General features: G+C 40.5%; 2 protein-coding genes and 1 long non-coding RNA gene across 5 annotated transcripts in view; 2 read left to right on the top strand and 1 right to left on the bottom strand.

The window, feature by feature from the left end:
- Positions 1–2,258: 2,258 nt before the first annotated feature.
- On the top strand, positions 2,259–6,930 carry cyp1b1 (cytochrome P450, family 1, subfamily B, polypeptide 1). Its single transcript, XM_010734595.3, has 3 exons — positions 2,259–2,663; positions 2,812–3,816; positions 4,431–6,930. Exons 1-3 carry the CDS (start codon positions 2,656–2,658, stop codon positions 5,026–5,028), a joined length of 1,611 nt encoding a protein of 536 aa, XP_010732897.1. The 5' UTR covers positions 2,259–2,655; the 3' UTR covers positions 5,029–6,930.
- Positions 6,931–8,839: 1,909 nt separating this feature from the next.
- Positions 8,840–11,135, top strand: LOC113745674 (uncharacterized). Its single transcript, XR_003462313.1, has 2 exons — positions 8,840–8,977; positions 9,013–11,135. It is a non-coding gene; the product is annotated as an uncharacterized LOC113745674 (long non-coding RNA).
- Positions 9,768–26,148, bottom strand: part of rmdn2 (regulator of microtubule dynamics 2) — a 28,577-nt gene continuing 12,196 nt past the window's right edge. For all 3 annotated transcript variants that reach the window (XM_019272791.2, XM_027278158.1, XM_010734594.3), the window contains exons 3-11: positions 24,586–24,763; positions 24,388–24,490; positions 23,123–23,183; positions 15,329–15,404; positions 14,647–14,724; positions 13,000–13,098; positions 12,071–12,124; positions 11,892–11,972; positions 9,768–11,745 (exon numbers count right to left, since the gene is read on the bottom strand). In XM_019272791.2, coding sequence (XP_019128336.1) covers positions 11,692–11,745; positions 11,892–11,972; positions 12,071–12,124; positions 13,000–13,098; positions 14,647–14,724; positions 15,329–15,404; positions 23,123–23,183; positions 24,388–24,490; positions 24,586–24,763 — 784 coding nt within the window. In that variant the 3' untranslated portion in view covers positions 9,768–11,691. The remainder of the gene's footprint in view (positions 11,746–11,891; positions 11,973–12,070; positions 12,125–12,999; positions 13,099–14,646; positions 14,725–15,328; positions 15,405–23,122; positions 23,184–24,387; positions 24,491–24,585; positions 24,764–26,148) is intronic.

The raw sequence follows: 26,148 nt of genomic DNA, 5'->3' as shown, positions 1-26,148 counted from the left end.
CTGGGACCACTTGTTCATTGACTAGTCTCCACCCTCCTGGATCCATTTGCTAGTGGAATAAAGCGAGATCACTGATCACTGTCCACTTGTGAGAGGTTCATCAAGAGAAGAGGACAACTCAGTAAGTGCAACCCTGACCTGAAAATATTTGTATATTTTATTAGAATATATTATAATCTCAATTCGAATTTAAAACATTCATTTATAATGCTATAATTGATCATTTATGATAGTGTTGTTCTGGTGTATATTTAATTATATTTAAGAACTGATCTTTAGAATTTATTCATAAATTATCTGCTGTTACTAATAATATATCATATTTATGTGACCGTTTTCTAGATGCAATAATGATTAAAGGACACATGATTAAACACTGACTTCGCAGAAATAATATTTATTATTACAGGATTTTTTTTCACAATGGTACTCGAAATATGGCAAGCCTATGTTTAAAATATCACAAGATACTTAAAGTAAAAAGTGCATAATTTACAGCTATGAAGATAATATATCATCCAAATATTTTATGAAATACAATAACGTCAGAAGCTTCAGAGTAAATTAGAATAGCCTACAATATTTAAGATGATGATTGTACGTGTTTTATTGTTTTAATATAAAATAAATAATAAATACATGTAATCCATTTGATTTTTTTTTCTAACCTAAAATATAAAATCTGTGGGATGAAATGTTGCGGTAGTTTGTGTTCATACTAAAGATGGCGGAGGAGAGGAGCGGCTGAGGGTCAGAGGACACCAGCGGGTTTATCTGAGCCGCTGTCCGAGGTGCTGAAGCAGGATCCCCGAATCGCATCAAAAGCAGACCAGATGAGACCAGACCTGAACAGGAAGGCCCGAGTACAGGACAGAGGACAGAGAGACACATGTCATGTATAGACCGAACCCAAAAAAACTCCTCCAGACAAACAGGCAGCAAAGCAAACAAACACTAAAATGGAGAAGCAGGTCTGAACATCAGAATCCGAGTCTGGTTTTGGAGGTAGCCTCCATACAACACCACAACCCGGGTCAACAAAGGACAGAGACGGGTAACAATAATTATTATCACCCAAACAGAACAAAAACATAATTATCTATGCGTCTTTATGAAGCTTTATTGGCGCAAACTGCCTCCCACATTCATCATTTTTATACAGCATGAAGAAATAATTCATATATAGAGTTTAGGGTGTGCACAGGTCAGCTCTGATGTTCATTATGTTTGTTAATTAGGATGAATTAATGAGTTGGAACACGGGGCTCGCCTCCTCCTGGTGGCTTGATGGGAAAGCGCACCCACAATTGTAATTTCCATTAAACCAACATGAGGCTGTGGCACCAGAGGAACAACTCATCCATATCTGCAGCGATGGGAGTGAACGTGCGCGTTGTTTTCACTGCAGCACATCAAAACGCACGGAGGTCTGTGAACACAGACACCTGCGAGACGAAAAAAAAAAAAGCGGTTTAATTATGTTTTTAATGTAATAAATGTAATAATATGTCTGGCTAAATTGCGCTGCGTACAAATAAAAAGAAAGTGTCGTCACGCCTACGTCAAAGCAGCAGTTATAAAAGATTGTTTACACTGGATTCGAGCTGTATAATTTATTTTAAATAGTTTGAACTCCGTTGACTTGTGTCGGGTATTACCATCCCCGAGGCTGCGACGCACGTTGTTACAAGCGCGCTGACTTCAAGCCTTGTTTTTTTGTTTTATAACACTGCTGACGAGGCCAAAAACATGTTGCTATGGCAACTATAGGGAGTATATATATATATAATTAATATATATATATATATATATATATATATATATATATTAGGCATTTTATGATTTGTTTGTTTTAACAATGTAATAACATCACCACTGATAATAATAATAAGAATAATCGAATTATTATAAGAAGAATTATTAGTTTATACTAACTATTAAACAGTATATACGTGTGTATGCGTGATTATGTGCATATGCTCTATTATTCTCTAGTCAGTTCACTTTACTTCAACTTTGCGCAACCGGTGTTGAGTTTAAACGCTCCCATTTACAAGTTGGACAATAAAGCCTGTTGCATGTACACTAAGGGAGGAGGAGGGAGGGAGAGAGAGAGAGAGAGAGAGAGAGAGGTGGGTGGAGGAGGAGGTGATGGTGGAAGGGTGGGGTGACACCCTTTGCAACAAACCTGCCCACTGTAACAAAGCTAGAGCACGCGCGCGCACGCACACACAAACACAAAGACACGGGCGCGCGGGGCCCGTGCACGCGCGCACCCGGCTGACGGGCCGTGATGCTGCGCTGTTAAAGGATAAATGACTTCACTTGGTGCTGTGGGGCTTCAAATCATGGACATGCTGCGGATAACACACACACACACACACACTCACTCACTCACACATTGACCGTGGATGCACAACAGGCTGCACATTTTGTGAATGACTGTTTATAAGAGGCTGCTGCTTTACATGGTGGATCTGCTGTGTAAAAGATTTTTTTTAGACTAATAACTTCATATTTTTAATGGTTGAAATGTAGTCTTTTCACTCAGTTCGCGGAGAGACAAATTTGAGGGGATTTGAAATTTTCGGAAACTATTACATATTTTGGATAAATCGTGAAGGCTGGTGGGTTTTTTTTCGATGAACCAAGGACATGAGCAGGTGTTTATTGAGCTCCTGATACAACTGAATTGATCTATTTTTAATATTAATTTCATAAACCTACATCACATAGAGTAAAATATATTTTAAACCTTACATAATATTGATATTATTCTATTCTATTCTATTTTATTCTATTATTCTGCAGGATGCCCATCATGGATGTTACACTGGAGGGGATTAACCCAGCGACTCCAAAAGCTCTATTACTGGCATGTGTGACTCTGCTGTTCTCCGTCCACCTGTGGCGGTGGCTCGGACAGAGGTCGATCCGCTCTCCGCCTGGTCCGTTCCCCTGGCCGATCATCGGGAACGCTGCGCAAATTGGCAATTCACCGCACTTGTACTTTACGCGCATGGCGAAGAAATACGGCAACGTCTTCCAGATTAAACTCGGCTCTCGGACCGTAGTGGTGCTGAACGGGGACTCTATCAGACAGGCGCTGGTCAAGCAGGGACCAGAATTTGCCGGCAGACCGGACTTCACCTCCTTCCAGTATGTCTCTAACGGGGACGGCATGGCGTTTAACACCCTGTCGGCGTGGTGGAAGATGCACCGCAAAGTGGCTCAATCTACTGTCCGGATGTTTTCCACCGGGAACCTGCAGACCAAAAAGACGTTTGAGTATCACGTCCTCTGCGAGTTCCGAGAGCTGCTGAAGCTGCTTGTGGAGAAAACCAAGACGCATCAATTTTTTGAGCCCCTGACATATTTCGTGGTGTCCACGGCCAATATAATGAGCGCGGTGTGCTTTGGGAAGAGATACTCCTATGAGGACGAGGAGTTTCGGCAGGTGGTGGGCAGGAACCAACAGTTCACTCAGACAGTCGGGGCAGGGAGCATAGTGGACGTGATGCCGTGGCTCCAGTACTTCCCAAACCCTATCAAAACCATCTTTGACAACTTTAAGAAACTCAACCTGGAGTTTGGCATCTTCATTCGAGATAAAGTTATTGAACACAAAAAAACAATCCAGTCGAGCACCATCAGGGATATGACAGATGCTTTTATTGTGGCTCTGGACCAACTGAGTGAAAAAACAGGAATTATATTAGTGAAGGACTACGTGACCCCCACTGTTGGAGATGTATTTGGAGCAAGTCAAGACACACTGTCAACTGCACTGCAGTGGATCGTCCTCATATTCATCAAGTAAGCAACTTTTCCTCTCATTTTAGATTTGCCTGTGAATTATGACAGGAAATGACATGAGACAATAAATCAGAGATGGCTTGCATCCTGCTATTGCAGCTGTACAGACTTGAGGAAGTCCAGTAGCGTTTGTGTTATGTAACAGCACATTGGGGGTGTTGAGGCACAGGAAGGCACTGGCAGCAAAACATAAAGAGCTGAAACTGCACACCAGTGAAAGCGAATGATGTGGCCAGTCAGCATTTTTACAGTACAAGTGGTGCGATCCTTGGCAGATTTTTTTTTACACAAGTTCATTTTCTAATCCTGCTTGAGTGTGTAATCCCATCGGTGCCTGATGCCTGGATCAGTTGGCCGGTGTCACACAGCACACTGAGCCACTGTTTTTTTATTTAGAAAGAGATCGTATTTTTACTTCTGTAGCACTTTTTCTACAAGAGAGTATAAAGTTCTCAAAGGATTTAGTGATGGCATTACATCAGATAAAGTGATTTCTTCTTTGGTCAGTAATTGCCACATACAGTTTTCTGGCACACTTGTTATATCTTAAAATTAGGTGAAAACCAAAAAAAGAGTAGTAGTCACCTAAACGTTGCTCTCACCTGTGACTGTAGGTATCCTGAGATGCAGATACGTCTCCAGCAGGAGGTGGACAAGGTGGTGGATCGCAACCGACTCCCCTCAATCGAGGACCAAATGCAGCTGCCTTACGTCATGGCCTTCATCTACGAGGTGATGCGCTTCACTAGCTTCATCCCCCTCACCATCCCCCACTCTACCACCACAGACACCTCCATCATGGGTTACACCATCCCAAAGAACACGGTGGTCTTCATCAACCAGTGGTCCGTCAACCATGACCCAACACTGTGGTCCAATCCGGAGACCTTTGACCCCGAGCGTTTCCTGGATGAAAATGGAACTCTGAACAAGGACCTGACCAGCAAAGTGCTCATCTTCTCGCTGGGTAAGCGGCGGTGCATCGGCGAGGAGCTGTCCAAGCTGCAGCTGTTCCTCTTTATGGCCCTGATGGTCCATCAGTGCCACATCAGCATGGACCCAGCCTCGCCACCAAAGTTGGGCTACAACTATGGTCTAACTCTGAAACCTCATAAGTACTCTGTAGCAGTGACACTGCGTGAAGATATGAGGCTGCTGGATGAGATTGCCCTCCCTCAGGAGGTCCAGGACAAGCCGTCAACAGATTCATAAACAAAAACATAAAAAAAAACAGGTGGAAAAAAAATGAAGGCTGAAACACACAAAAAAAGACTCATAAACTGAAGCTCATGTTTTTGGGCTAAAAAATGTATTTATAAGCTGAAACCTCAGGCTTATCACTGACTGCTGACTCATTCTTAAGTAGTGTCAGGCGGGAACAGATGTGTTTCAATGTGCCACGTCTCACACAACCAGTGGCTCACCTGGGGTGAATCTAGCCTCTTACAACAATGCAACGAAATCTGACTTAGCAATTAGCATCTTCTTTTAATTTTTCAAGGTGGTGGACTGCAGTAAGCTGCACATCGGATGGAGATCACCTTCAACCAGACCTCAGTACAGGCAACGTTTGTGGTTACAGGAGTTCTAAACGGCAGCTGGAACACACCCTTGTGATTTTAGTGTGAATACCATTGCTGCAAGAACTTACTGAACAGTAGAAAGAGTCAAGCTTATGGTCATAGCATAGCTTTTGATTAACATTTTTGCTGTCAGATTTATATAAAAAATAAAAGAAAAGGAATCTTTTTAAATTTGGCTGATTTATCTATTTTTCTATTTTCTTCCCTAAACAATCAAAATTGGAGTAACAAGAACTTTTTTATGTGACCAATGTAATGTCGGAGTCCTGACTGATGCAGTGATTCTGCATGAAGAGGCAAATAAGCTCATGGAGGGCATCTGCCCTTAATGTCTGCTACAAAAAATGTTCAGTACTAACATTTAGTTTGTGATGTATAGTGTAAAGTTGCTTAGTTACTCAGGAATAAGGCCTATGACATGCCAAATATTATTTTACCTAGAATGCTTTTGAAAAGTCATCTAATATATTCTGATACCTACTGTAGATGTTTGAAAGGACAAGGAGCACAAAGGGTACACCAAACAGACCTGCTGCATGTGCTGTTTGCCTGCGAACTGCTGTCCAATGCACGTATGACCATACGAATATTAGATCAGTGTTATTTAGTCATTTATGTCTCTTTTATTTTTGTTGCTCAAAGGTTTTTTGTTTGAATGTTGTAGAATGCTGCTTGATGGAAAACCTTTCTCTGTATCGTTGTTTAATTTCCATGCTCAAAATGCCAGTAACCAAGTTTTCTATTTTTGTGTTGTTTTATTAACAGAAATATACATGCTGTCAAAAATAGGGTTGGGGCACTGGGGCTGATTTAATTTTTTTTCTTGTTTTGTAGACTCATTTAATTGCTGTCTTACCATGGGAGATGAATTCACTGACTGTAAAGTCTTGGATTTGAGCATTTGTTCTCTTCGCGCTGAAGCAAATTTCACATTAATCTTAGAGACAGAACAGTTAAGCAGACGCTAACACACCTGGTATACATTTGTCTTAGTAAATCACAAATATATCCATTGATGAAACAATGACCCTGATGTGCAGCTTCAAAAGCAAATGAACATTACAGGAAGATCCTGTACATGTAAAATCATAATCTTTAGCAAACTGATGGTGTTCACCTGGTAAACCAAATGCTACAACTTTTTTTGTCACATATTAATCTGTATTACAAAAAAATATAGGCTCATATCAAAACTTTAAGAATTATCTTTTGTCACCTGATAATTCAAACTTACATTTGCTTAAAGTGTATCTGTTCTTCATAGCTAATATCCAATATAGTCAACATGATGGGGATGAATAAGTACCTAAAATCCAAACATTTACAGTGTCTTTACCTCATATGATTGCTATGTAGAACTATACTAAATATTAAACATGAATTACTGCTCACTGTAGCAATGCTCCTGAAGCGTTTGACTACAAATATTGTAACTTCAGCAATGATGTTGCTCTTGTGTGTATGTTTTCAATCTGCTTGCAATCTCTTGAATAATATAAAGTTACCCAATAAACAGACACTTGAACTATTATTTTGTTTTTTTACGGATGATTTTTTTTTTTAAATGTAATTGACATATCCCTCGGTAAAGTTAATTTCTTTTTAAATTGACCTATGAAATACACATTTTTGTTTTAACTGTGTTTAAATGTTTTGACACCAGTGTGACTCTGTACTTGATCCTGATCTGGCACAGCTGATTAACAAAACATTTCACACAGTCTCGACGTGAACAACTATAAAAATTGCAATGAACTCTTGGCATCTTGCCATGTCAGGTGGGAACAAAAGGGAAGTGTTTGGGAGATCCCTTTCCCTGCGCGGCGTTTTATCTCGCCCTGCCAGAACATCCTGTACTTGCAGCCAACCAGCCAGCCAGCCAGCCTCCGTGAGTGCGTGACAAATTCAGATAAAACTACAATAGATGATTACTGATATGGCTCTCTCCGTGCTCTGTCCCCTCTCTCTCTCTCCCCCCCTTTTTTTTGGAAAGTACAAAATTAAATGTGAAGACTAAATAGTGCCAGTGAAGTCATGTATGGCAACGCTCCAAGCATAATCTTTAGGAATCGGAAGGAAAACACCAAGTTTGCTATTGCACCTCTGCTGAAACAAGAAGCCAAACAGAGCTGACAGATCATCAAACACAAATGAGCTAAAAAGTGAAGGGACGTTGACAATGTCATGGTTAATATACCTGATTCAGTGGGATAATGACTTGAGTTATAATAGCAGACAATATCAGCCTTCAGGGGTTTGTTACTTTTGTTGTAATTCCCTCCTTGCATTACATGAGGCTGCAGATGGAAGCAAATATTCCTCATATACAGCATGACCACACAACTGTCATATTTACGTTGTGAATTATGGAAATTGCATGAGTTTGGCAGACGCACATCAGAAGCAGGGCTATAGTGGAATAAGCCTGCTGAGAAAGATGAAATATCACAAGCAATAGTGTTAAGGACACATCCTATCCTATTACAGCTTAGACCTGTCAAGACTGCATTAACAAGATTAGCCTGAATCTTTCTAGGCTTTTATCCTGCATTGGCTGAGGAGCTCGTACACACACAAGATCCTTCTTCTGTTGACTGTAAGTTGTGTAACTTAGACATACCTGAGCTTAGACTGTGAATGGAGGGATATGTAGAGAGCTGAATGAATGTTAGCAAGACGTTCAAAGAGAATAGAAGTGCCAGCGCAGGGGTTAAGTCAGCACAATCTTAGCTGAATCTGAAGCAATATCAGGACCAGGTCCAGGCCCGTTGGGGTCAAGACAACTCAGAGCAGACTGAAAAATGAAGATTGAGACATGAACAGAAATCTGTACATTACACCTGACACACTTTAGGCAAGGCAGGCAACTGTACCAGCAGGCCCGAAGGATTTATGTTCACTGTTTGGCAGTTAGTTTGTGGTAATTTGATTAATTACATTTTTCTTTTGGTAATCCTGTATGCATGCACCACTAAAGCGCTGTACAAATTGACATGAAACAGGCTAAAGGTGACAATTGCATTATTACATAATCTTGAGGAGCGGCTAAGAGTTGAAATCTTTTAAGGCTTTTTTTTTTTAAAACACTATTTCAGTTCATACTGTGCTTACATAGCACACACACCTGAATAAATGTATGTTTAAGGGTGAAAGGAACACTTTGTATTTAGTGTTGCTAAATACACTTAGTTGCTTTCTGGTGTTTCGTTTAGCTTATCTTAGCATAAAGGCTGGACAATTGCTGGCTTAGGTTAGCTTGGTCAAAAGTTAAAATTTGCTTGGTAGTACATTTAAGCCTCACTAATTAACATAAGATATCTTGTTTGTGTAAAATAAGTGTAAACAATTACAATTTACCATATTTCCGAACCTAGAACTAGTCCAATCATGTCTTTTTCATACTTATCACAGTTTTTTTTTTTTTATTTGTGAGCTAACTGGTTGTAGCCTTACATTTAAAGGGAAAATCTGTAAATTTGAACTTAATCTCCTCATTAACTCTCTGCCAGAAAGAGAAGAAGTGATTTTCTGAAAATGCCACACCGTTTCTTTAATGCCGCATTTTGGAATTGAATCAGGTGTTTGCAGCACTGAGGACAAAAAACAAAGAAAGAACAAAAACAAAACACTCCAGGAGTGCCTCAGACAAACAAATGGTATTAAAATAGATGGAAAGTCTTAAAGCTAAAAATGAAAAGGCGCAACCTTGAAATTATGCAACATGGTGTCCTGTCTTTTTAGAACAGTATGTACAGACATCAAGATTAGATACAATCACACACAGAGGCACTACTATATAATGCCTGTGGAAATATATAAAACATCAACATTTTCCTTAATATTTAAGAAAAAACTGCTGTGAAGTGAAATATGCGGCTTTCACTGTCTGTCTGTCTAAAATCTTTAAACAAAATGTATGGGAGACTAATAAAAATTAGTCAAGGAAAGTTGAAGTTTGCATAACTGTATAAACAAACACCTGTGCTCGTTTGGGAGGCACCCATATAGAGCGGTTCTACCAAGAGAGAGAGAGAGAGAAAAAAAAGTCTAAACATGACTAGACTGGTGGGATGTTGGCCTGAATCTGATCCAGTCCAAATTGCCCTGGCACAAAACATGCAGTCTGGAGAAAAGGGAAAGGATGCCTTAAAACTCCCCAATCACTGACAGTCATGCAGGAGCCTGCTTGTTACATCTTTAGTTGTTTTTGGATGTAGATCAGTCTACTTGTAGTCCTCGAAAACATTTTAATAATAAGTTACAGATTCCAACTTATTGGCAGGGGATATTCCTCGTGAATAGTAATAAAATTAGCAAGCACATAAACATGTTCAGGTACTTAAGCAAAACAAACAAGAAATCTATATCTCAATTGCACAGATTTAATTATAGACTCCAGTACCATTAAGTCATTCAGTGCACACTGCCTATATACAGTACAGTATCATCTCTATGTAGTGTTTCATCATTTATGTAACCTTGAGGAATAATGGACTTGCTTTGGCATTTGAAAAAAAAATCAAATACATTCGTAGTGCCGGTAGAAAAATCTGTAAATCGACATAAAAACAACTCTTTTGTAATTTTCATAATTCACATAGCTTAACATTAAATTTAATTAAAGTTATGAGACTCTAAATCCACAAGTTCTTCTAAAACAAACCTCAAGAGTAAACAAAACGAAATCCTCATCTGTAAAATAATTAGGAATCCATAAGACAGTATTAAAATTAGACATTTAAACATGACTTCAGTCCGCTCAGATCACATTTTGGTGGCGTTATTTAACCTGGAATGCAGTCAGTGTATGGACCATCACATCAAGCCAAAGCAACAGGTCTGCTCCCTCTGCTACATTCATTACAATCTTAATAGAGGGCCACTGGTCCAAGCTTTCTGTTCCAGAGAGAAATACAGATGACGAAAAAAACACAGCTTGCTCTCCAGTTTCCTCTCAATGACTCCATTTACATGCACACAGTACGGTCATTTTTTAACAATCTCATTGTGTTATTTGTCTAAACTTGTACTGATGATGATGATGATGATGATCTTTTGTTACTGTTTGTATGAAAAAGGAAAAATTGTGGGCCCTGATGATTTAACCAGGGTTTTTTTTAACATTAATTGAAATCTGAGTAAAACTTTAATTGAACCTTAACTAGGATAATTAGGTGTTGTATATATGCAGTGTAAGAGGAGCCTTCTATAAACACTCAATTTTTTTTAACTTGAGTGTTGTGCTTAGGATTAAGCTCATAATCAAACAGATGTCTCAATTAAATTGATTATAGTTTGCACATATTAAAAAATAAAATAAGACCAATAAAATGTGAGCAAGTCAGAACTCCATGTGAATGTTTAAAAGTGGCGGCTTTGCACAATGACAGGAATAAGAAATGAATTACGGGTATACCGGAGATAAATTATTGTTGCAGGAGCTGAGTAACAGGAGGTGAATAAATATCGTCACTGGACAGATGCCAAAGTCAACAACCACAGTTCATCAGATCGCATTAAAAGTACACAATCCATCTATGATCAAACCATTTGATAAAGTCTGCACGTAAATGTTGCGGTGGAGCGCTAACGCTCGTCTGAATGACGGCAGAGCGAAGAGGGCCAGCGGTCGTCCAGTCGTCACAGCATTCCAAGATCTTTGTTTGGGTGCGTCTTTGTCTGATGTGCTTTTGTTACTGCCTTTTCAATGTGTGGTAGGAGACACAACAAAAAAAACCAAACAAAAAAACAGGACGGAACAGGAAGGAACAACAAGTCCTGTGGGTCACTTTCCTCAAAGGTGACTTTGTTGTCAAGGTAACTTGGTATCCTTGAAACACACTGGGGTGACAGAGCTATCAGACCTCTGTGGGAATGTCTGCTATACATGGATTGACTGGGAATATATATTTATGATTAACCCAATTCTTTTAATATTTAAAATCTATTTAAAATATTTGAAATCAATAAAAATCCACCACATAGACTTGATGGCAATAGACCTGATTATTTGAGAGAAGAAACACTAATCTCACTGATTTGATACAACCAGGTATGAAAAGTTTTTCTTTTCCACTATTAGAGTACAAGTCTAATTTAAAACTACACAGGACAAGACTGACTGTCGTGTATTGCTCCCACTAATGATATAATGCCACGGCACACCTTCCTCCACTCACAGAGTGAATTAACATGATGGCCTCTCAATACACACGATATTCACCCACACACGCACACACACACACACAGCACGCGGAAAATACATTTCCAAAAGAATGTGCTACTGCTGCCGTCACACTCCGAGCACTGGGCAGAGTAAGTTCAGCTCTTTTTGTGCCTCTTCATCCTGAGGGGATAAAAAAAACATGACTGAAAATACTTATAAAATATTAAACGGTGTATTACTTTGCCTTATAACTCGTATAAAGATTCCTGATGTCTGATGCGTTTTATATAGAGAGACAGATGGAATAGCTCAGCGGTGAGGTGTACCTCTTTGGACACAGCGTTCATTGAACAAGCAGCTTCACACATCTTTCTTGCCTTTTCCCTCTGGCCCAGGTCTTTGTAGCACTGCCAAAGAAAACAAGAAAAACTGTCAATGCATTGTTTGTTCTTAGCGAGAACCACAAAACAAAAAAAGGGAACATTTAAAAATGTCTGCTACTGACCTTAGCTAGAAACACATAGTTGAGTTTGGAATATCCTGGTTGGATCTCCTCAACCTGAATGAAAAAACAGTTTTCTTTACAGTTTTTTCTCTGCTCATATTAGTGAACAGTATGAGGACCAGGCATAAGAAAACAAGAAGCAAAGGATCTGCATTTCAAGAATAAAGTCAGAATGTTGGCTAAAACAACTCATCTGGTCAATGAAATCTAGTCAGGAGAGTGACCAATGTCCCTTCCAAGTTTGTGTGGTTTCTTCTGATCAAATGCAATTTTCTGAATAATATTTATTACCACAATGTGTTCATGCACCAATAGAGAATGTACATGTAACTAAAACCAATTTCCACAGTTCAAGTACAGTGCATAGGGCATTTTGTAGAGGCAGCTTCATGTGTGTAGTCAATGCTAGTAGTTGCAGTGATTTATTCTCCTGTCTTTGTTTCCAACATTTTGACTTCATTGTAGAAATTGCTTCATGTACATATCTCCTTGTGCAGTTTCTACCACCCAAACAGTTAACCAGCCACAGATAGCTACTGCTGAGAGACTTGGGATCTGTAACCTTGCAGGAAGCTCGACACGAGTGACGTGTTGTAACAGGGATCACTTGGATCAAATTGATGGGTAAGATAAACAAGACGTGAGGAAGAGGCATGTGCAGGAAAATTGGCCAGAAGCAAAATTCATTTCTCTTCTATATAAACATTTGAAATGTGGGAACACAGATTAAGCCTTTCTTAATACGAGTGTGTTCAGAGTGTTCGGTCTTTTCACAGCTGGGTACACGAGTGACCTGGAGGCAAGTTACAAGTGAATGCTAGACAAACAGGACAATGTTCGTTACGATTCAATAATCAGGCCAGCTCCTGGAAGAACTTGAACATGCAATCAATTAATTACTCTTGTGATTGCAGAATGAATCACAGCACCTTGAGAAAATTCTTCAGCGCATCTTCGACTGTGGCACTTGGAGGCTCTCCAAATAATGTTGCAGCAACTTTCCTCTCAATCCATGATAACTGAGCCACCTGCAAAATAATCAAACACCTCACATTAAAAAGACAATTCTGCACCTTAGTTTGAGGTGAGATTGGTTCATGTATTTCAGAAGCATTTTTTGTTGTATCTATTGAAACAGTATCTGTGGCCTGGGGACTTTTTCTCCAACTTTACCTACCCTAGCTCTAACACCAGACTTAAAAGCAGCATCACACTGCCCTCTCTGGTTGAAGGTTTCAAGCATGCTGGGTGTGGTGTGGAAGACTTAAACAAGATTGTCACGCAATGTTAAGTAACTCTTCAGGAAATCTATAATGAGCTGTTGTGAATAGCAATGACCATCAACTTCAAACTTTTTCAAACTTTTGATATGGTTCCTCAAAACTTCCAATAAAAAGGTCCACATCCTCACAGGTTTCCAAAAATAAGGTTGACTTTTCGATGACACAAAGTGAAAATGTAACTTTTTAAAGCTTTATTCAGGAATAAATATGAGGAATTATGAGGAAGCTATTGAGGTACTATGGAGCTTTTTACTTTTTGTATTTAAATGTAACCAATGGTGAAGATAAGTGCTCTAACAGTGATTGGAAACAAAGTAAATTGATTTTGTTTCGGATTCTTTACCATAAATGAAGAACCACTAAATTCTATAGCTTGTTTGGTTACATATAATTTTTCTGAACTATTCCCAACTGTGACTTTTCCAGTATTTCCATGACCACAGGTACCCCTGTAAGCTGAAGCCTGGGTCAAACATGTAATGTTCCTGCCTCGCACCATTCATCGGAGCAACGTCTAATTACAGGTGTAGCATTGCTTTGGCGTCATCACAGGACCTTTCAAACAGAACCGCTGGCTCAATGCAAACAGTAGATCATTGTTGAACATGAACGTACTACAGACAGCCCATAAAACTCCCTGATCCCTGAAAATATCAGGTGTTACTGCACCACTAAATCTGCACAGTGTCTCACTCTTTCTCTGGTACTAACAGGTGAGTGAGTGTTATACAGTTTAATCAGAGCAATCTCTATAATAGCTTCCTTCCTTTCAGGCAGTTAGTTTGACAACTGGCACTGTGTTTTATGATAAATAGCTCAGGAAACAACAGGAACACTCAACAGCACAACGTCTGTAAACCTTTATATCTAAATGACGGTGATTCATCATCACGCCTTATTCTCAAAAATGCAGGTAGCGATTAAATGATTGACAGACAAGACATGATGGTCATAGAAACAATCATCAGCTGCATCAAAAACAACTGCTTGCACTGAAAGGACATGAGCCAAATAAAAACAGGATGAAAATATCTCCCTGGTACAATCAGATTTAAAGCAAACAATGGCTGGTGTTAACCTCCTGTAGCGCTTTCTGCAAATATTGCGGAGGGGAAAACAAACCTCAGGGAAACCTAAACAGTTGAAATGAATGAGGGGAAACTGTGGGTGGGTTAGCAAAGAGAGGAGGGAGGGGACGGAGACATGTCAGCCTCCATAAATTCTCTGTTTGTCTATGGGAAGAGAGATGGAGGAGATATATGTGTTGCGCAATGTTTGAGTAGGGTCACATACAGCGTAGCACCAGCGTCCCAGCAGGTAGTAGGACATGGGGTCTTGTGGCTTCAGCTCGATGGCTTTATCCAGATGATCCTGGGAGGGGAGGCAGACAGACAGGGAGAAGATTTTCACTGTTGATTCATGACACAGCCGCTATTTCCACTGCCTTCTGTTCTGACCTGATCTGTCCTGCTTCACCAACCCACAAGTATTTCACAAACACCTCTCACACACGCGATCTTGCAGAGCGACCACACACTCCTGGCTGTCACACACCCTCCCGCCGTTCTTTTCCATTCTCCCACTCTTTGAGTCAAGGTTGTTGTTTTTTTTCATATCTTCTTGCGCCAGTCCTCTATCTCACTCTCTTTCACCTGTCAAGGTTTTTTTGAAGCTACACAGTGTTGGTAAGAAGCCACTGACAGAAGATAAAATGCTACGTGCCGTTGTTCCACACTTCAACTGAATGGCTGTAGGAGTGCCCAACTGGATTAAGTGATAAGAGTAGCCTTTCTTCTTTACTCCAAGAACGTGGGAAGCAATGTCCAATATATATATATAGATATATATATATAGATATATATATATATATATATATAATATATATATATAATATATATATAATATATATATATAAGATATATATCTCCCCAGTCACGCATGTCATTAAGTTTCCCAATCTAGGAGTAGAACTTACCTTAAAGATGTATCCGTTCTTTATCTTGTTCTGCACAGTGTCATATTCTGCCATAATTCCACACATGATGGCATACCTGTGGAGAGACAATATTCTGTTCATCAATTATGTATCTACAGTTTACAGGTCATACTGCTTGACTCATCCTTTCTGGTTTTTAAAGATTATGCCTCTCTTGTTTCATGTCTTTTATCTTTTTTTTCCCGTGTGTCAATACTCAAAATAAACACAGATACAAGCAGAAAATTAGTTCTGATTATGCCCTATTGAGATGCATATGCTTGGCTTGAACACAAAAGGCATTTTATTTCCTTTATTTATTCTGGCAAACTGAAAGGAGCCTGCTTTTGATACTCCTACAGAACTCTGCAACACATTCGCACAGATTAAAGGTGTCAGTATGCTTCAAAACAAAGTGCTTGTTGGACGGTTGAACAGTGTCTGAAAACTCCCACACCTGGGAGAAATGCATGTGTGTGTGTGGGGATTTTTGCAACTTTCCAAAACGTACTATTTGAAAAGTAAGCCAGCGTCACACTTTAATTAGCCACGTGTGTGAAATTGACAAATTAGAGTGATTTATTTGAGGCATAAACACCAGTTTTGGTGCCTCATATTGACTAACTACAATACAAAAGTCAAGTAGTGCGTTAGTTGGAGAAAAATTAGGCATTACCTTTTACTCACGCCACCCTTTTCTGGGTCACTAACGATGAGAAGCCCCGAAAAACCACCAACACTCAACTTTCTTTAGCAAGACTCCTCATTAGACAACATCAGCAGAGATAAGCTGCTTCACCTTATTCCCTCACTCACTAATTAATAGACTGACTTGGACCAATGGCCAGGTGGAGGGAAAACAAAGAGCGATTTCAGCTTTGGGATCTGTAAGTCAGCATGACGCTGTGGGTTGGAGAGGAGAGGAGAGAGCTGATCAAAGTCTTTTCACCGCAAGGCTGCTTTAATCCTGCTGGTACTCTGTCAAACACCACAGAGCGACATAAACACCTTTTTATATGAAGGATCAGCGGGTACAAAGGTCATCTGACAATGCCGTCTGACATGGTGGTGATGATGGTAGATGTAATCTGCAACTGTGCGCCTGTGTGTTTGTACTGAGGTGTCTGGTATGTGTGAATGGATTTTTTTTTAACAAGGCGGTGGGCTACTGTTCTCTGTAGTCGCTCTCACTTTTACTTGTCTTGGCCTCTGGATTGTGATCAGGCACAGCATGCCGACACAGATTACAACACCATGGCAAAGAAAAAAGGACTGAGATGTTGTGAGCTGTAGAGTGCAAACGATCCATGATTAGGAGGTGATTACTGACATAAGATACAGTAAGTACAATTATCTTTCTCACTGAGAAAGAATTTCAGTTGACAACATTCCAAACAAAACATCATAAAAAAAAAAAGAAAAACAGATGCGTCATTCAGATGGTTAAAATTTGCTGAAACATTAATCTTTATGCTAACCACGAGTAACAATGGAAAATGAACACTGATAAGACAAGCACTAAGCACTAACCAAACCACTTCTAAGTGCCCTAAATATTCTTGCAAAGCAAACAGAGGCGGATGACTTTTGTGCAACTGTAACCAAAAAGAGCTGTGTTTATTTTCTTATGGCAGTGCACGGTGCAGCTTCACCGCCACTAGTTGGTGCTCGATGAGTGGAGAGATCCACATCATCACAGGAGCAGAGATGCCATCTGTCCGCAGGTTGTGCTGCCTAGCTTCCAAAGAAAACAGACTGCTGCGTCTAAAAAGCTTTGAACAAATCCATCAGCGGAGACTGAATATCTGCTATGAGGAAACTGAGCCAGGACACAGTTGGATTGTGCTTGACCATCACGTTTTAAAACAAATTTTGATCTGGAGGCAGTTAGAGTTGCTCACACTCTCCGTACCCAGTGGTTCCATGATCTGGCTACATGATAAACTTTAAACAAAATGATAAAATCAGAGCAACAGTGACTCTTAAATCATTAATGAAAGGTGTGAACAATCCTCATGTGAAGCTGGCGTATCGGAGGAGCAATGAAATTCTTCTCTGTTGGTAGGTGCACCACTTTGGTGGCAATAGTTGCACTGCCATGAAACTTTGTCTAGGCATGGTCAGAGGATGGGGAGTCCTCACTTCCTCTCGGACGTTTATGGTCTGTGGTGAAATGTCTCCACAACACCTGGGTTGATAAAATGTATTGCTAACAGACAAATAGTTGCTAACATGCTAAAGTACGATAGTGAACGTGGTAAACATTACCAACCAAACATCAATGTAATCTCAAAGCACTGCCGAACAGAGCTGCTAGCTTGGCTGTCAACTTTCTGTGGGAAAATTGTGACAGCCATTCACAGCCAGTTACAGTTTTTAGCACTTCCACATTGGCTTCATTTCCCAGCCACGGAAGTTGCCGCTTGGTCAATACTAATGATCTCAGCTAACTGTAATTTTACTTCAAGAGTTATGCCAACCAGTCATTCCCTTTCCTCTATGAGCATGCTGTAATATGCTGATGTGATTAAATGCAATAAATCTTGGTAGTGGTGATGAGGAGAGCGACCAGAGCAGCATACCTGAGGGGAGTAGTGGATAACATAATAAAGATTGAAAAATGCCCAGGTGAGGGCTGTGGGAGAGATTGCTCAACATCCAGGCTTCCACAAGACATATTTTTACTCACCTCTGATTGGCCAACACTAACATTATTCAGCATGTAGCAATTCTGGCAGTGTTTACTGAGAAGTATTTGGACCCAAAGGTGCTAGCGGCAGAGCCGCTCATAATTGAACCAGCATATAATAGTGTTGGCTCATCGCCGCACCTGGACTTTACCCTGTGGAGTTAGACTAGAAGGAGGAGGGGTGCATTTGTGATTATGTCAAAGTTCATCCTCATCCTGTGCTTCTGCCTTCTATATGTATGACTTCCAAAAACAAACATCTAGACGTTAACAATCAGATTCTCTGCACCATGCAGGAAATGGAGTGTGTGTTGTTTTTGGTGTTATGCAACATGTCTATTGTCACCGTGTGTAACCGCACCAGGAGGAGGAACCGGTGGGCGGTAGCAAAAGATGACAGGGGGAAGATGAGAGGACAACAGAACACTTAATTGCGCAAGGTTAGTCCGCTTTTTTATCGTGGCTCAGTAAAATCCCCCACTCTGCTGGGCAAAAACAAAAGAGCCTAAGTGTCAGCTGCGTGGTGGAAACAGCAGATTGATTTCAGCCTTCAAATCCAAACATAGAGAACTCATTCAAGACAGAGAGGGCTAGGCAGCCCTCCAGGCTAAAACTTGTACAGAAACAAGAGGAGGAACTTGTGGAATTCAAGGACAACCATTGTGAGAGAAGGTGCAGGAGTGTGTGAAGTGCGCTGATATACTCAGCCCATGACAGAACGAGCTGATAGTGTTTTTCTCTGCATGGGAGGTGGGATTTGTGGCTGTGTGTCAAGTGTTTCCACAGTGATGAACTGGAGCACAGAGAGGTCTGAAGTTTATGCACACGCCGGGTTTCCACAGCGACTGAGAACAGAGCACAGTGCTGCCACGGTGACACCAACGATGGTCGTGGCAAACAGAGGCATGTGTTTGAAATTAAAGTTGTCTTTGTAGAGGTCAAAGTGACCCCCCCCCCACCCCTGTCTGGCAGTGCAACAGGCTCCCTTAACCCTTAATGTGGTTTACTAGAAAGCTTCATGGCAGACACGACAGTTACGCATTACCGGAGTGCTTTTGAAGAACGAAATCTGAGAGGGGAGAGGTGGAGGTGTCTCACTCTGACATGCAAAGAGAATTAAAAAAATTAGGGGGTGACAGTGTGGAGGACCGTGGAGATGCTGAGAGCATCAATCTCGATGGTGCTCTTTGACTCAAGTGCCTCAATACACGTCACTGAGCTTCAAAAGAGTCTTCCGTTCACCTCCCCTGGGAAAAGTACTGAGATCTGGTGCATGACAGAGTGGGAAAGTATGCGTAATCTCCTGTGAAGTGATAACTGTTAGAGGGACATCACATTCATTTATCGCTTCGGATCTTCAAACGACCGCTGTACTGGCTCAGAAACAATGCAGCAAGCTTCTGACTGTGTGATGTTCGCAAACATCTTCCAACTTCCATCTGCACATCTACAACCTTAAATAGATAAAAGGCTTTTTGTTATTTAGTTTAATCCCTGGTTCTATGATAACAGGTTATCATCTTTCACCTGGTGCTATACATCCCTCAGCCTCACGTTCTTTCAACCTGTAGTTTATAAACCCTTGTCGGTGCAGTGGTTAGCGCTGTTACCTCACTGGTCCCTGTTTTCACCCCTGGCTCTGTGGGTTCCGGCTACTCCGGCAGTCTGTGCAGGTTAAAAGGTTATCTGGTATCTTGGCTCCAGTACCCCGTGACCCTGATATGGATGAACGGTTATGGAAAATGGATGGCTGTGCAAGTGCACCCAACATTAGATTTTTGAGTTATAATCAAGTGTTATAGTGTACAGTGTAGACCCCTGATACTGCAGTATTAGCCTCTTTATTGTTTTTGATTGTTTTGTCTGATCTAATCAGGGGACACATATTTACATGACCAAAAACCTGCAAAACAAATTCCACCCCCATCAGCTTCAGCTGGACTAACTAGCAAAGGTTAACATGTTACTTTTGAAGTACACCATGTGTGATCCATTATGGACTGTTATAGTTCACAGTATGCAATGGCTGTGTGTAATGACATTAGTTGTGTCAGGGGCACAAGAAAACCGAGACTGTGTAGTCAAAGCTAATTTCACCAGTGCACACTGGATTGTGGGATACTGACGAGTATATATATATATGTGTACATATTTTGGGGATTCAGGCTTTCACGTTGGTGGACCTTTAATAGAGACACACTGTATTCACGAACATCTGAGAATTGTCCCGCAACAGAACAGGTTTTGTGGAAAATTGCTTTTGTGGGAATTGTAATGGTATGATTTGCTACAAAAAAAAGCTGCAGGTATTTATAGATCATAAACAGTAATTTGACACTTTGTAATTAGAGATGTGTAAAACTGGTTTAACGCATCAGAGTTATGAAACGTCACTTATTGGACTTTCACAATAAAGGTTTTGGTGAACATCCAATTATACCTGCCTTGATAGGACTTAAGCCAGCTTTGTGGTACTGTACTATGAAGACTAATAGAGAGCTGCGGAGGCCTTGTTTTGGTAACATATAATGGACCCAAATTCTTAGCATGTAAACAAACCTGGTTAACTGTGTAAAATTAACAGATTACAACAAAAATCGAATTGGTCACAGTGCATCCAACAAGGGGTCCCTTCATGCAGGGACAGATGAGGACACTTGTTCATTTTCTCATCAAGCTGGAAGAAAAAATGCTCTACCCTTCTCTGTAACTTATTATTGCCGTATTGTAAGTGCACAGCACCTCTACTGTGAATGTGTATTATGTGTTTGTGATAAAGTTTAAAGTTGTGGGAGGCAGTTTGGGGTCATTGGGCATATTTTAATTCAAGGGGTCGAAGAGAAACTAGATTCCTTTTGGCTTGGTTTTTAGAATTTATAAAATCTAGTCGGTGACAAAAGAGTTTGTCCAATCACAGATCATTTCAGGGAAAGCGTGTTAATTTTCATATATTCATTTCAGCATTACAATAATATTTTGTTGTGCCAATTATTTCCTGAAACACTATATATTTTATCATTGTGTTGTGTGCACATCCAGCTGTGTCTGCCTTTTATTTGTGTGTGGATTTTTCACAGAACGAAAAAGCTGGTTTAAAAATCATTAGATCTTTTCATAAAAAAACAACAACACAATATCCAGCATTCATTTCAACCCATTCCAACACTCTAGCAGAGTTAAATTAGAGTAGATGGGAATGGAAAGGTTCAAAAAGCAAGTCATTTACTTGGGCTCTATAATTAATTTCAATGTCAGAGCAGGAAGCAAATAGCAGCGTGTCTAAACAGCATCTGCCAAACTGTGACGAGCTGGGTGGCATTAAGGAAAACAGGTGACAAGTTTTCTCACGGCATCGGTATACTAAGTAAACAGTTACCTCAGACATAAACTTCCTTGCAACACTGCCTGGCACCATCCCCAGTCCCTGCCTCCTCCCTTCTCAAAGTGCGGCTTTACCTACTTTTCCCTGTCCATTCAATTTGGACAGCGTTTCTGCTCGGTTTAAGAATCTTACAAATTCCGTTAGTGGATATAAGATTAAGCATTAAGCTTTTTTAAAGCTGTTGCTCCTAATTAACTAAACAAACACGGCCTTCTATTTCACTTGACGTCTCGAGTGCTGCGGTATGTGAATGAGCTAATGCTAATTATTCTCTAACGAACAGAGCTGCTGGCTCGAGGAGGCAGTTCAGGTCTGTTTTCCATGAGAAGACTTCATACGTGTGTATACAGAGAGTAACCACATGATCTCAATTACACAGGACACTAATTCAGGAAATGTAATTAATGGTAACATATACACACACTGGGGAAACTATTAGTATTACATAAACACTGTTTACTGTATAGAATTCATATTCGAGCATGAGTTAAATAAACTGGGCTTTGTGTCATTTTATTTTAGCTGCATCTGAAGCAGACTTTGCAGTTGTTTTCAAACCCCGGCAGTTGCAAGCTGATCTCAGAGCTGTATCGGGTGCAATCTTCATCTTTCTATCCCAGCCATGGATTCCATGTATGATCGGCAGTCAAGTTTTGACACGAGCAGTGTTCCAGATGAGGAATGCACCACTGGGGCCTGCACAAATACAAACGGGATTCATGCCATCAGCCCCACTCTGCACGACTAATTAAAAGCAAGGGGATTTTTCCTTGAGTCACAGAGCAACCAGGGAGGTAAACAAGGAGAGAGGAGGTTCTCCTGATTTTCTTTGTCTGAGAATGACCTACGGCGGCAAAATTCCCCTTAAGTTATGGTCACTGAGGACCACTCAGAAAGAGAGTAATTTGAATATATTATTTAGTCATTTCTGCGGCACAATTCAGACAACAGACCACAGCCACAAGAATACAGTACATAAAATGTGGAAAAATGGACACAAAGTCCATTATGCCAAAGTGCCACATGTATCACCATCTTAACCCCAAGGACTAAATATGTACAGTGGGTGCTGCAGCGACTGCAATAACAGGAGAGTATTTATCACATGAGTTATTCCAGTGTAACCATCAGTCTATCTGAAAGAAGTTAACCTAGGATGTTTACATTCCTCAAACTGGATATGATCAGGAAGCTGAGGGGGTGATCTGCAGGAGGGAGATATTTGGAAGGTAAGCTACTATTAACTCACAAACATGCGTGCCTGCAGAAGGCCGCAGCAATGCTCTGCTGTAAACTATTTTGCTCAATCTTTTCTTTGCCTATTCCAGTCTGCTTTGGTCGTTCATGTTTAAGGCACTCTTTCCGAGATGCTCCTCTGGATTCTTTCAAGTTACATGCGAAACTGTCAGAGTCACACATCTATTCAAACGCTGTGAAACAGCTGCTCGAGGCCAACACGTCACTCAAATGCACAGCCCCCCTCATCACCTCTCCTCTGGGGAAAGTACCTATGTTTATGCTTTCACTCTGTCTCATTACATTTACGGAAAAAGATGTATTAGAATTCAACCATGGCTGATTCACATAATGGGGTCCACTGACAATGTCACATGCCATCAAACTGTATCCTTGATTGACTTGCTTTTGAAATGGCAACTCTACTTAATTGAACAGAACAGAAGGTAGTTTTTAAACCGTGACATGTGGAAGAATTCAGACCTACCACTGATGACTCTCAGCACACATAGGGTTGAGGCCCACCGCCTCCTCGCCAACTCTCTTCCCTAAGAAGTAAGAAAAGACATACAAAAGATGATGATGCTCCACTGAAACACAAACTCCACACAAACAACCCCCCCTATATTCTTGTTCACATAACAAAAGAAGAGAGCGCAGATTAGTAGAGTCCAGAGGTGAGAAGACACGACAGGATATACATAAATCAAGAACCCTTGCCGGGCACTGGATTAAAGCAATAAAAACAAAAGTGATATGAAATGTTATCCAAGAACAAAGCTCAGTTTTAAATCCTTCATCACTCAACAGTTAAGTGTTTCATTCCTTCTGCTCTATTAATATCTAAATGAATGTGAAATATGATGATCTGTTGCTTTAAATATCCACGTCTCTTAACGCTGTCAAATGCTTTGACACAGGTGTCTTTGCAGGAAGCACCTGGCCCGGCTCTGATTAGACCGACATTGATGAGGAAGGATTACAAAGAAACAGGTCAGTCCTGTCTGAACTTTCACAAAACAGCCTCTGTTTGATGGAGGTAAAAAAAAATAAAAAATCTACTGCACAGTCTTAAGAGTGTAACTTATGCTTTTAAAGAGCCTGTGGCAGATCAGTCACACAGGAAGGTTTTGTCATTGTGAAGTTGACTTTAAAAGTGTAAGTGAGTGCAAAACCTATTCACAGTATGTGGAATAGACTTTCTGCAATGAAAGTTTCGCACTGATAGTTCAAGGTGCAATGGATTACCAAAAAATGTGGTCAAATGTGTGAAGGCACCATAGAGTGAGATGAGAAAAATATCTTGGACACATTCTGCATCAGATTGTACAACATAAATTTTGAGCCATGGCAGATTAATTTGGTACTTTGTAGTGTTACAATGTAGATCTGCTATGTGTCTCCTATTGAGAACTAATAATCAGTGGACAGTTACAAAGGTTATTTCTAAAGCTGTTGTTTATTTAACATCAGCACTATGTTACTATAGTGGGGACATGTAGTAATACCCAGACTCATACTGTTCATTGCAGTCTGTATGAAACATAATTTCTGCTACAGTAATTCCCTGTGGGTCAACAAACTGACTGAGGTCATTGCAAAAGTACAAACTTGCATGAATTTGGGTTTTCTAGATTAAACATCATGGTTTGGGGTTTGGCCAGTATAACACTTGTGGTTATGACATTACAGCACGCCACTTCCAGAATGGGTTGACTGGAATGAGTTATAACAGAAGGTTTGGTAGATTACCGCTTTCTGCGTGGGTCTTTTTCTCCTCCAGAGTGGAACTGACATCATGGACATCACAGTAAGCTCGGATTAGCCGCCAAAGAAATGGTGAATCCTGTCCAAACTACAGAATACATGAAAGGGTTAAGATACACTGCATGTATCGAGCTACAGGATTTCTAAACTCTTTCAATTGAATGCATTTCTCGAGTTACACACCTCCTCTCTCTGCTCCAAAAGGACGGTGAGACTTTCCTTTTTGTCAGATTCAGTACCCTGATGCAGACAGTCGATCCTCTGAAGGAGGTCACATAACTTGTCTGCAGGTTGCTCTTCATCCCTCTGTTCTGCATCGCTTAGCTCTTCCTCCTCAGAGTCTGTTAGTGCAGTCATATACCTGAAAGTACAAACATACACAGAGCACAGCATGTTAGTAACAGAAAAAGGCTGTCGGCATGTGCAATTAAACTTTACTGATGTGGATTAGAATGAACATCTAAGTGGTTCCAATCACCAGGCCAGACTGTCTCCATGCTGCCATCAGCAAGATGTGAAACCTGGCCTCAGGAGGCCGTCAATAAACAACCTAAATGTTGCCAGTTTCCCTGAGTTAGAAGATGACGGCCTGTGTCCCGGCAACTCAATCTAAAAACCATCTTCTACTTGTGAGGTAGAATGAAAACTCAGCTGAGAAGATCTTCAGATCAATCAGAATTCTGTCTTAACGAGCAATTTTACAATATTTTTTCTGCCAGGTGCTTATTATGAAAGATCAATCTCCACTGCCTGTCTGAATACAAATGGCACAGGGTTTGTTTACATAAGTGGGTCACTTAATTGTTTATAAATACTAGCTGTTAAAAAACTTTTGACATCTTAACGTGGATACCTGTAGGCTTTTCCACAAACACAGGGAGGCTTGTTTGTCAGGGTGAGGCACGCAACACTCGCATTAGATGTTTTATGGTGCCTTTTCAACTACTGTAAGTATGTACAAAACACCCTAAGCTAACACTTAATAAGCAGCAGTAAAAAATAAAGCTATATTAACGGTATAGGTAAAAATAAAAGACACAGACAAGGGTGAAAATATGAAAAGCCTCTATTAAGTGTTGGCAGCGGCTGCATGTGCGTCATTGGTGGTTAAGGGAATATTTTGGGCTCTGAGCCATGGTTCTGGAGGGATGTGTCAGAGCGGGCCACAAACAGAAACACTGTGGACCCAACAGGTGCCTCGTGCCCGAGGCTGCTTCCTGACTCTACCCCGCAACACACACACACCTTCAACCTTGAGTGCTGTGATTACAGGAGTAATATGAGGGCATCTGAGTTGCAGTCAAGGAAGAAGCTGTAAAGGATAACGCCCAACGTTCGACAGCACAATTTAAGGTGTTAGCTGAGATTAGACAATTCTGTGCTATTTTACAGAATACAGAGTTATGCTGTCTTCTACCATCGCATGTTATCAATGCGCTCTAATTTAAATGATCTGCTTTAAAGCAGCTACATTCGATATTTTTAAATAAACAATAGATCACATGATTAAATGTATGCGGAAGGTTTCGCTCATAATGACAAATCCATAGAGAATTATAGCAAGCGTCTTTCTCTTAGCTCTACAGAGCGAGTCACCTTAATTCAGTTCATTGTTTTGGTTTTAGGACATGCAATTTTACTGTTTCAGATTACTCATGTCAGTTTGAGCAGCAGCCAGCTGTTCTTAGCAAAGTAGCTCTAAAAACCCACTGTAAGCTACATGCTCAGCACCAAACAGCAGAGAGA

Source organism: Larimichthys crocea, chromosome III, assembly GCF_000972845.2.
Source record: "Larimichthys crocea isolate SSNF chromosome III, L_crocea_2.0, whole genome shotgun sequence".
Taxonomy (NCBI): Eukaryota; Metazoa; Chordata; class Actinopteri; family Sciaenidae; genus Larimichthys; species Larimichthys crocea.
This window is presented reverse-complemented; position numbering and strand designations above follow the sequence as displayed.

Coding starts and splice junctions, on each gene's coding strand:
- cyp1b1 (XM_010734595.3), top strand. Junction 3,817..4,430: donor ATCGTCCTCATATTCATCAA/GTAAGCAACTTT, acceptor CTGTGACTGTAG/GTATCCTGAGATGCAGATAC.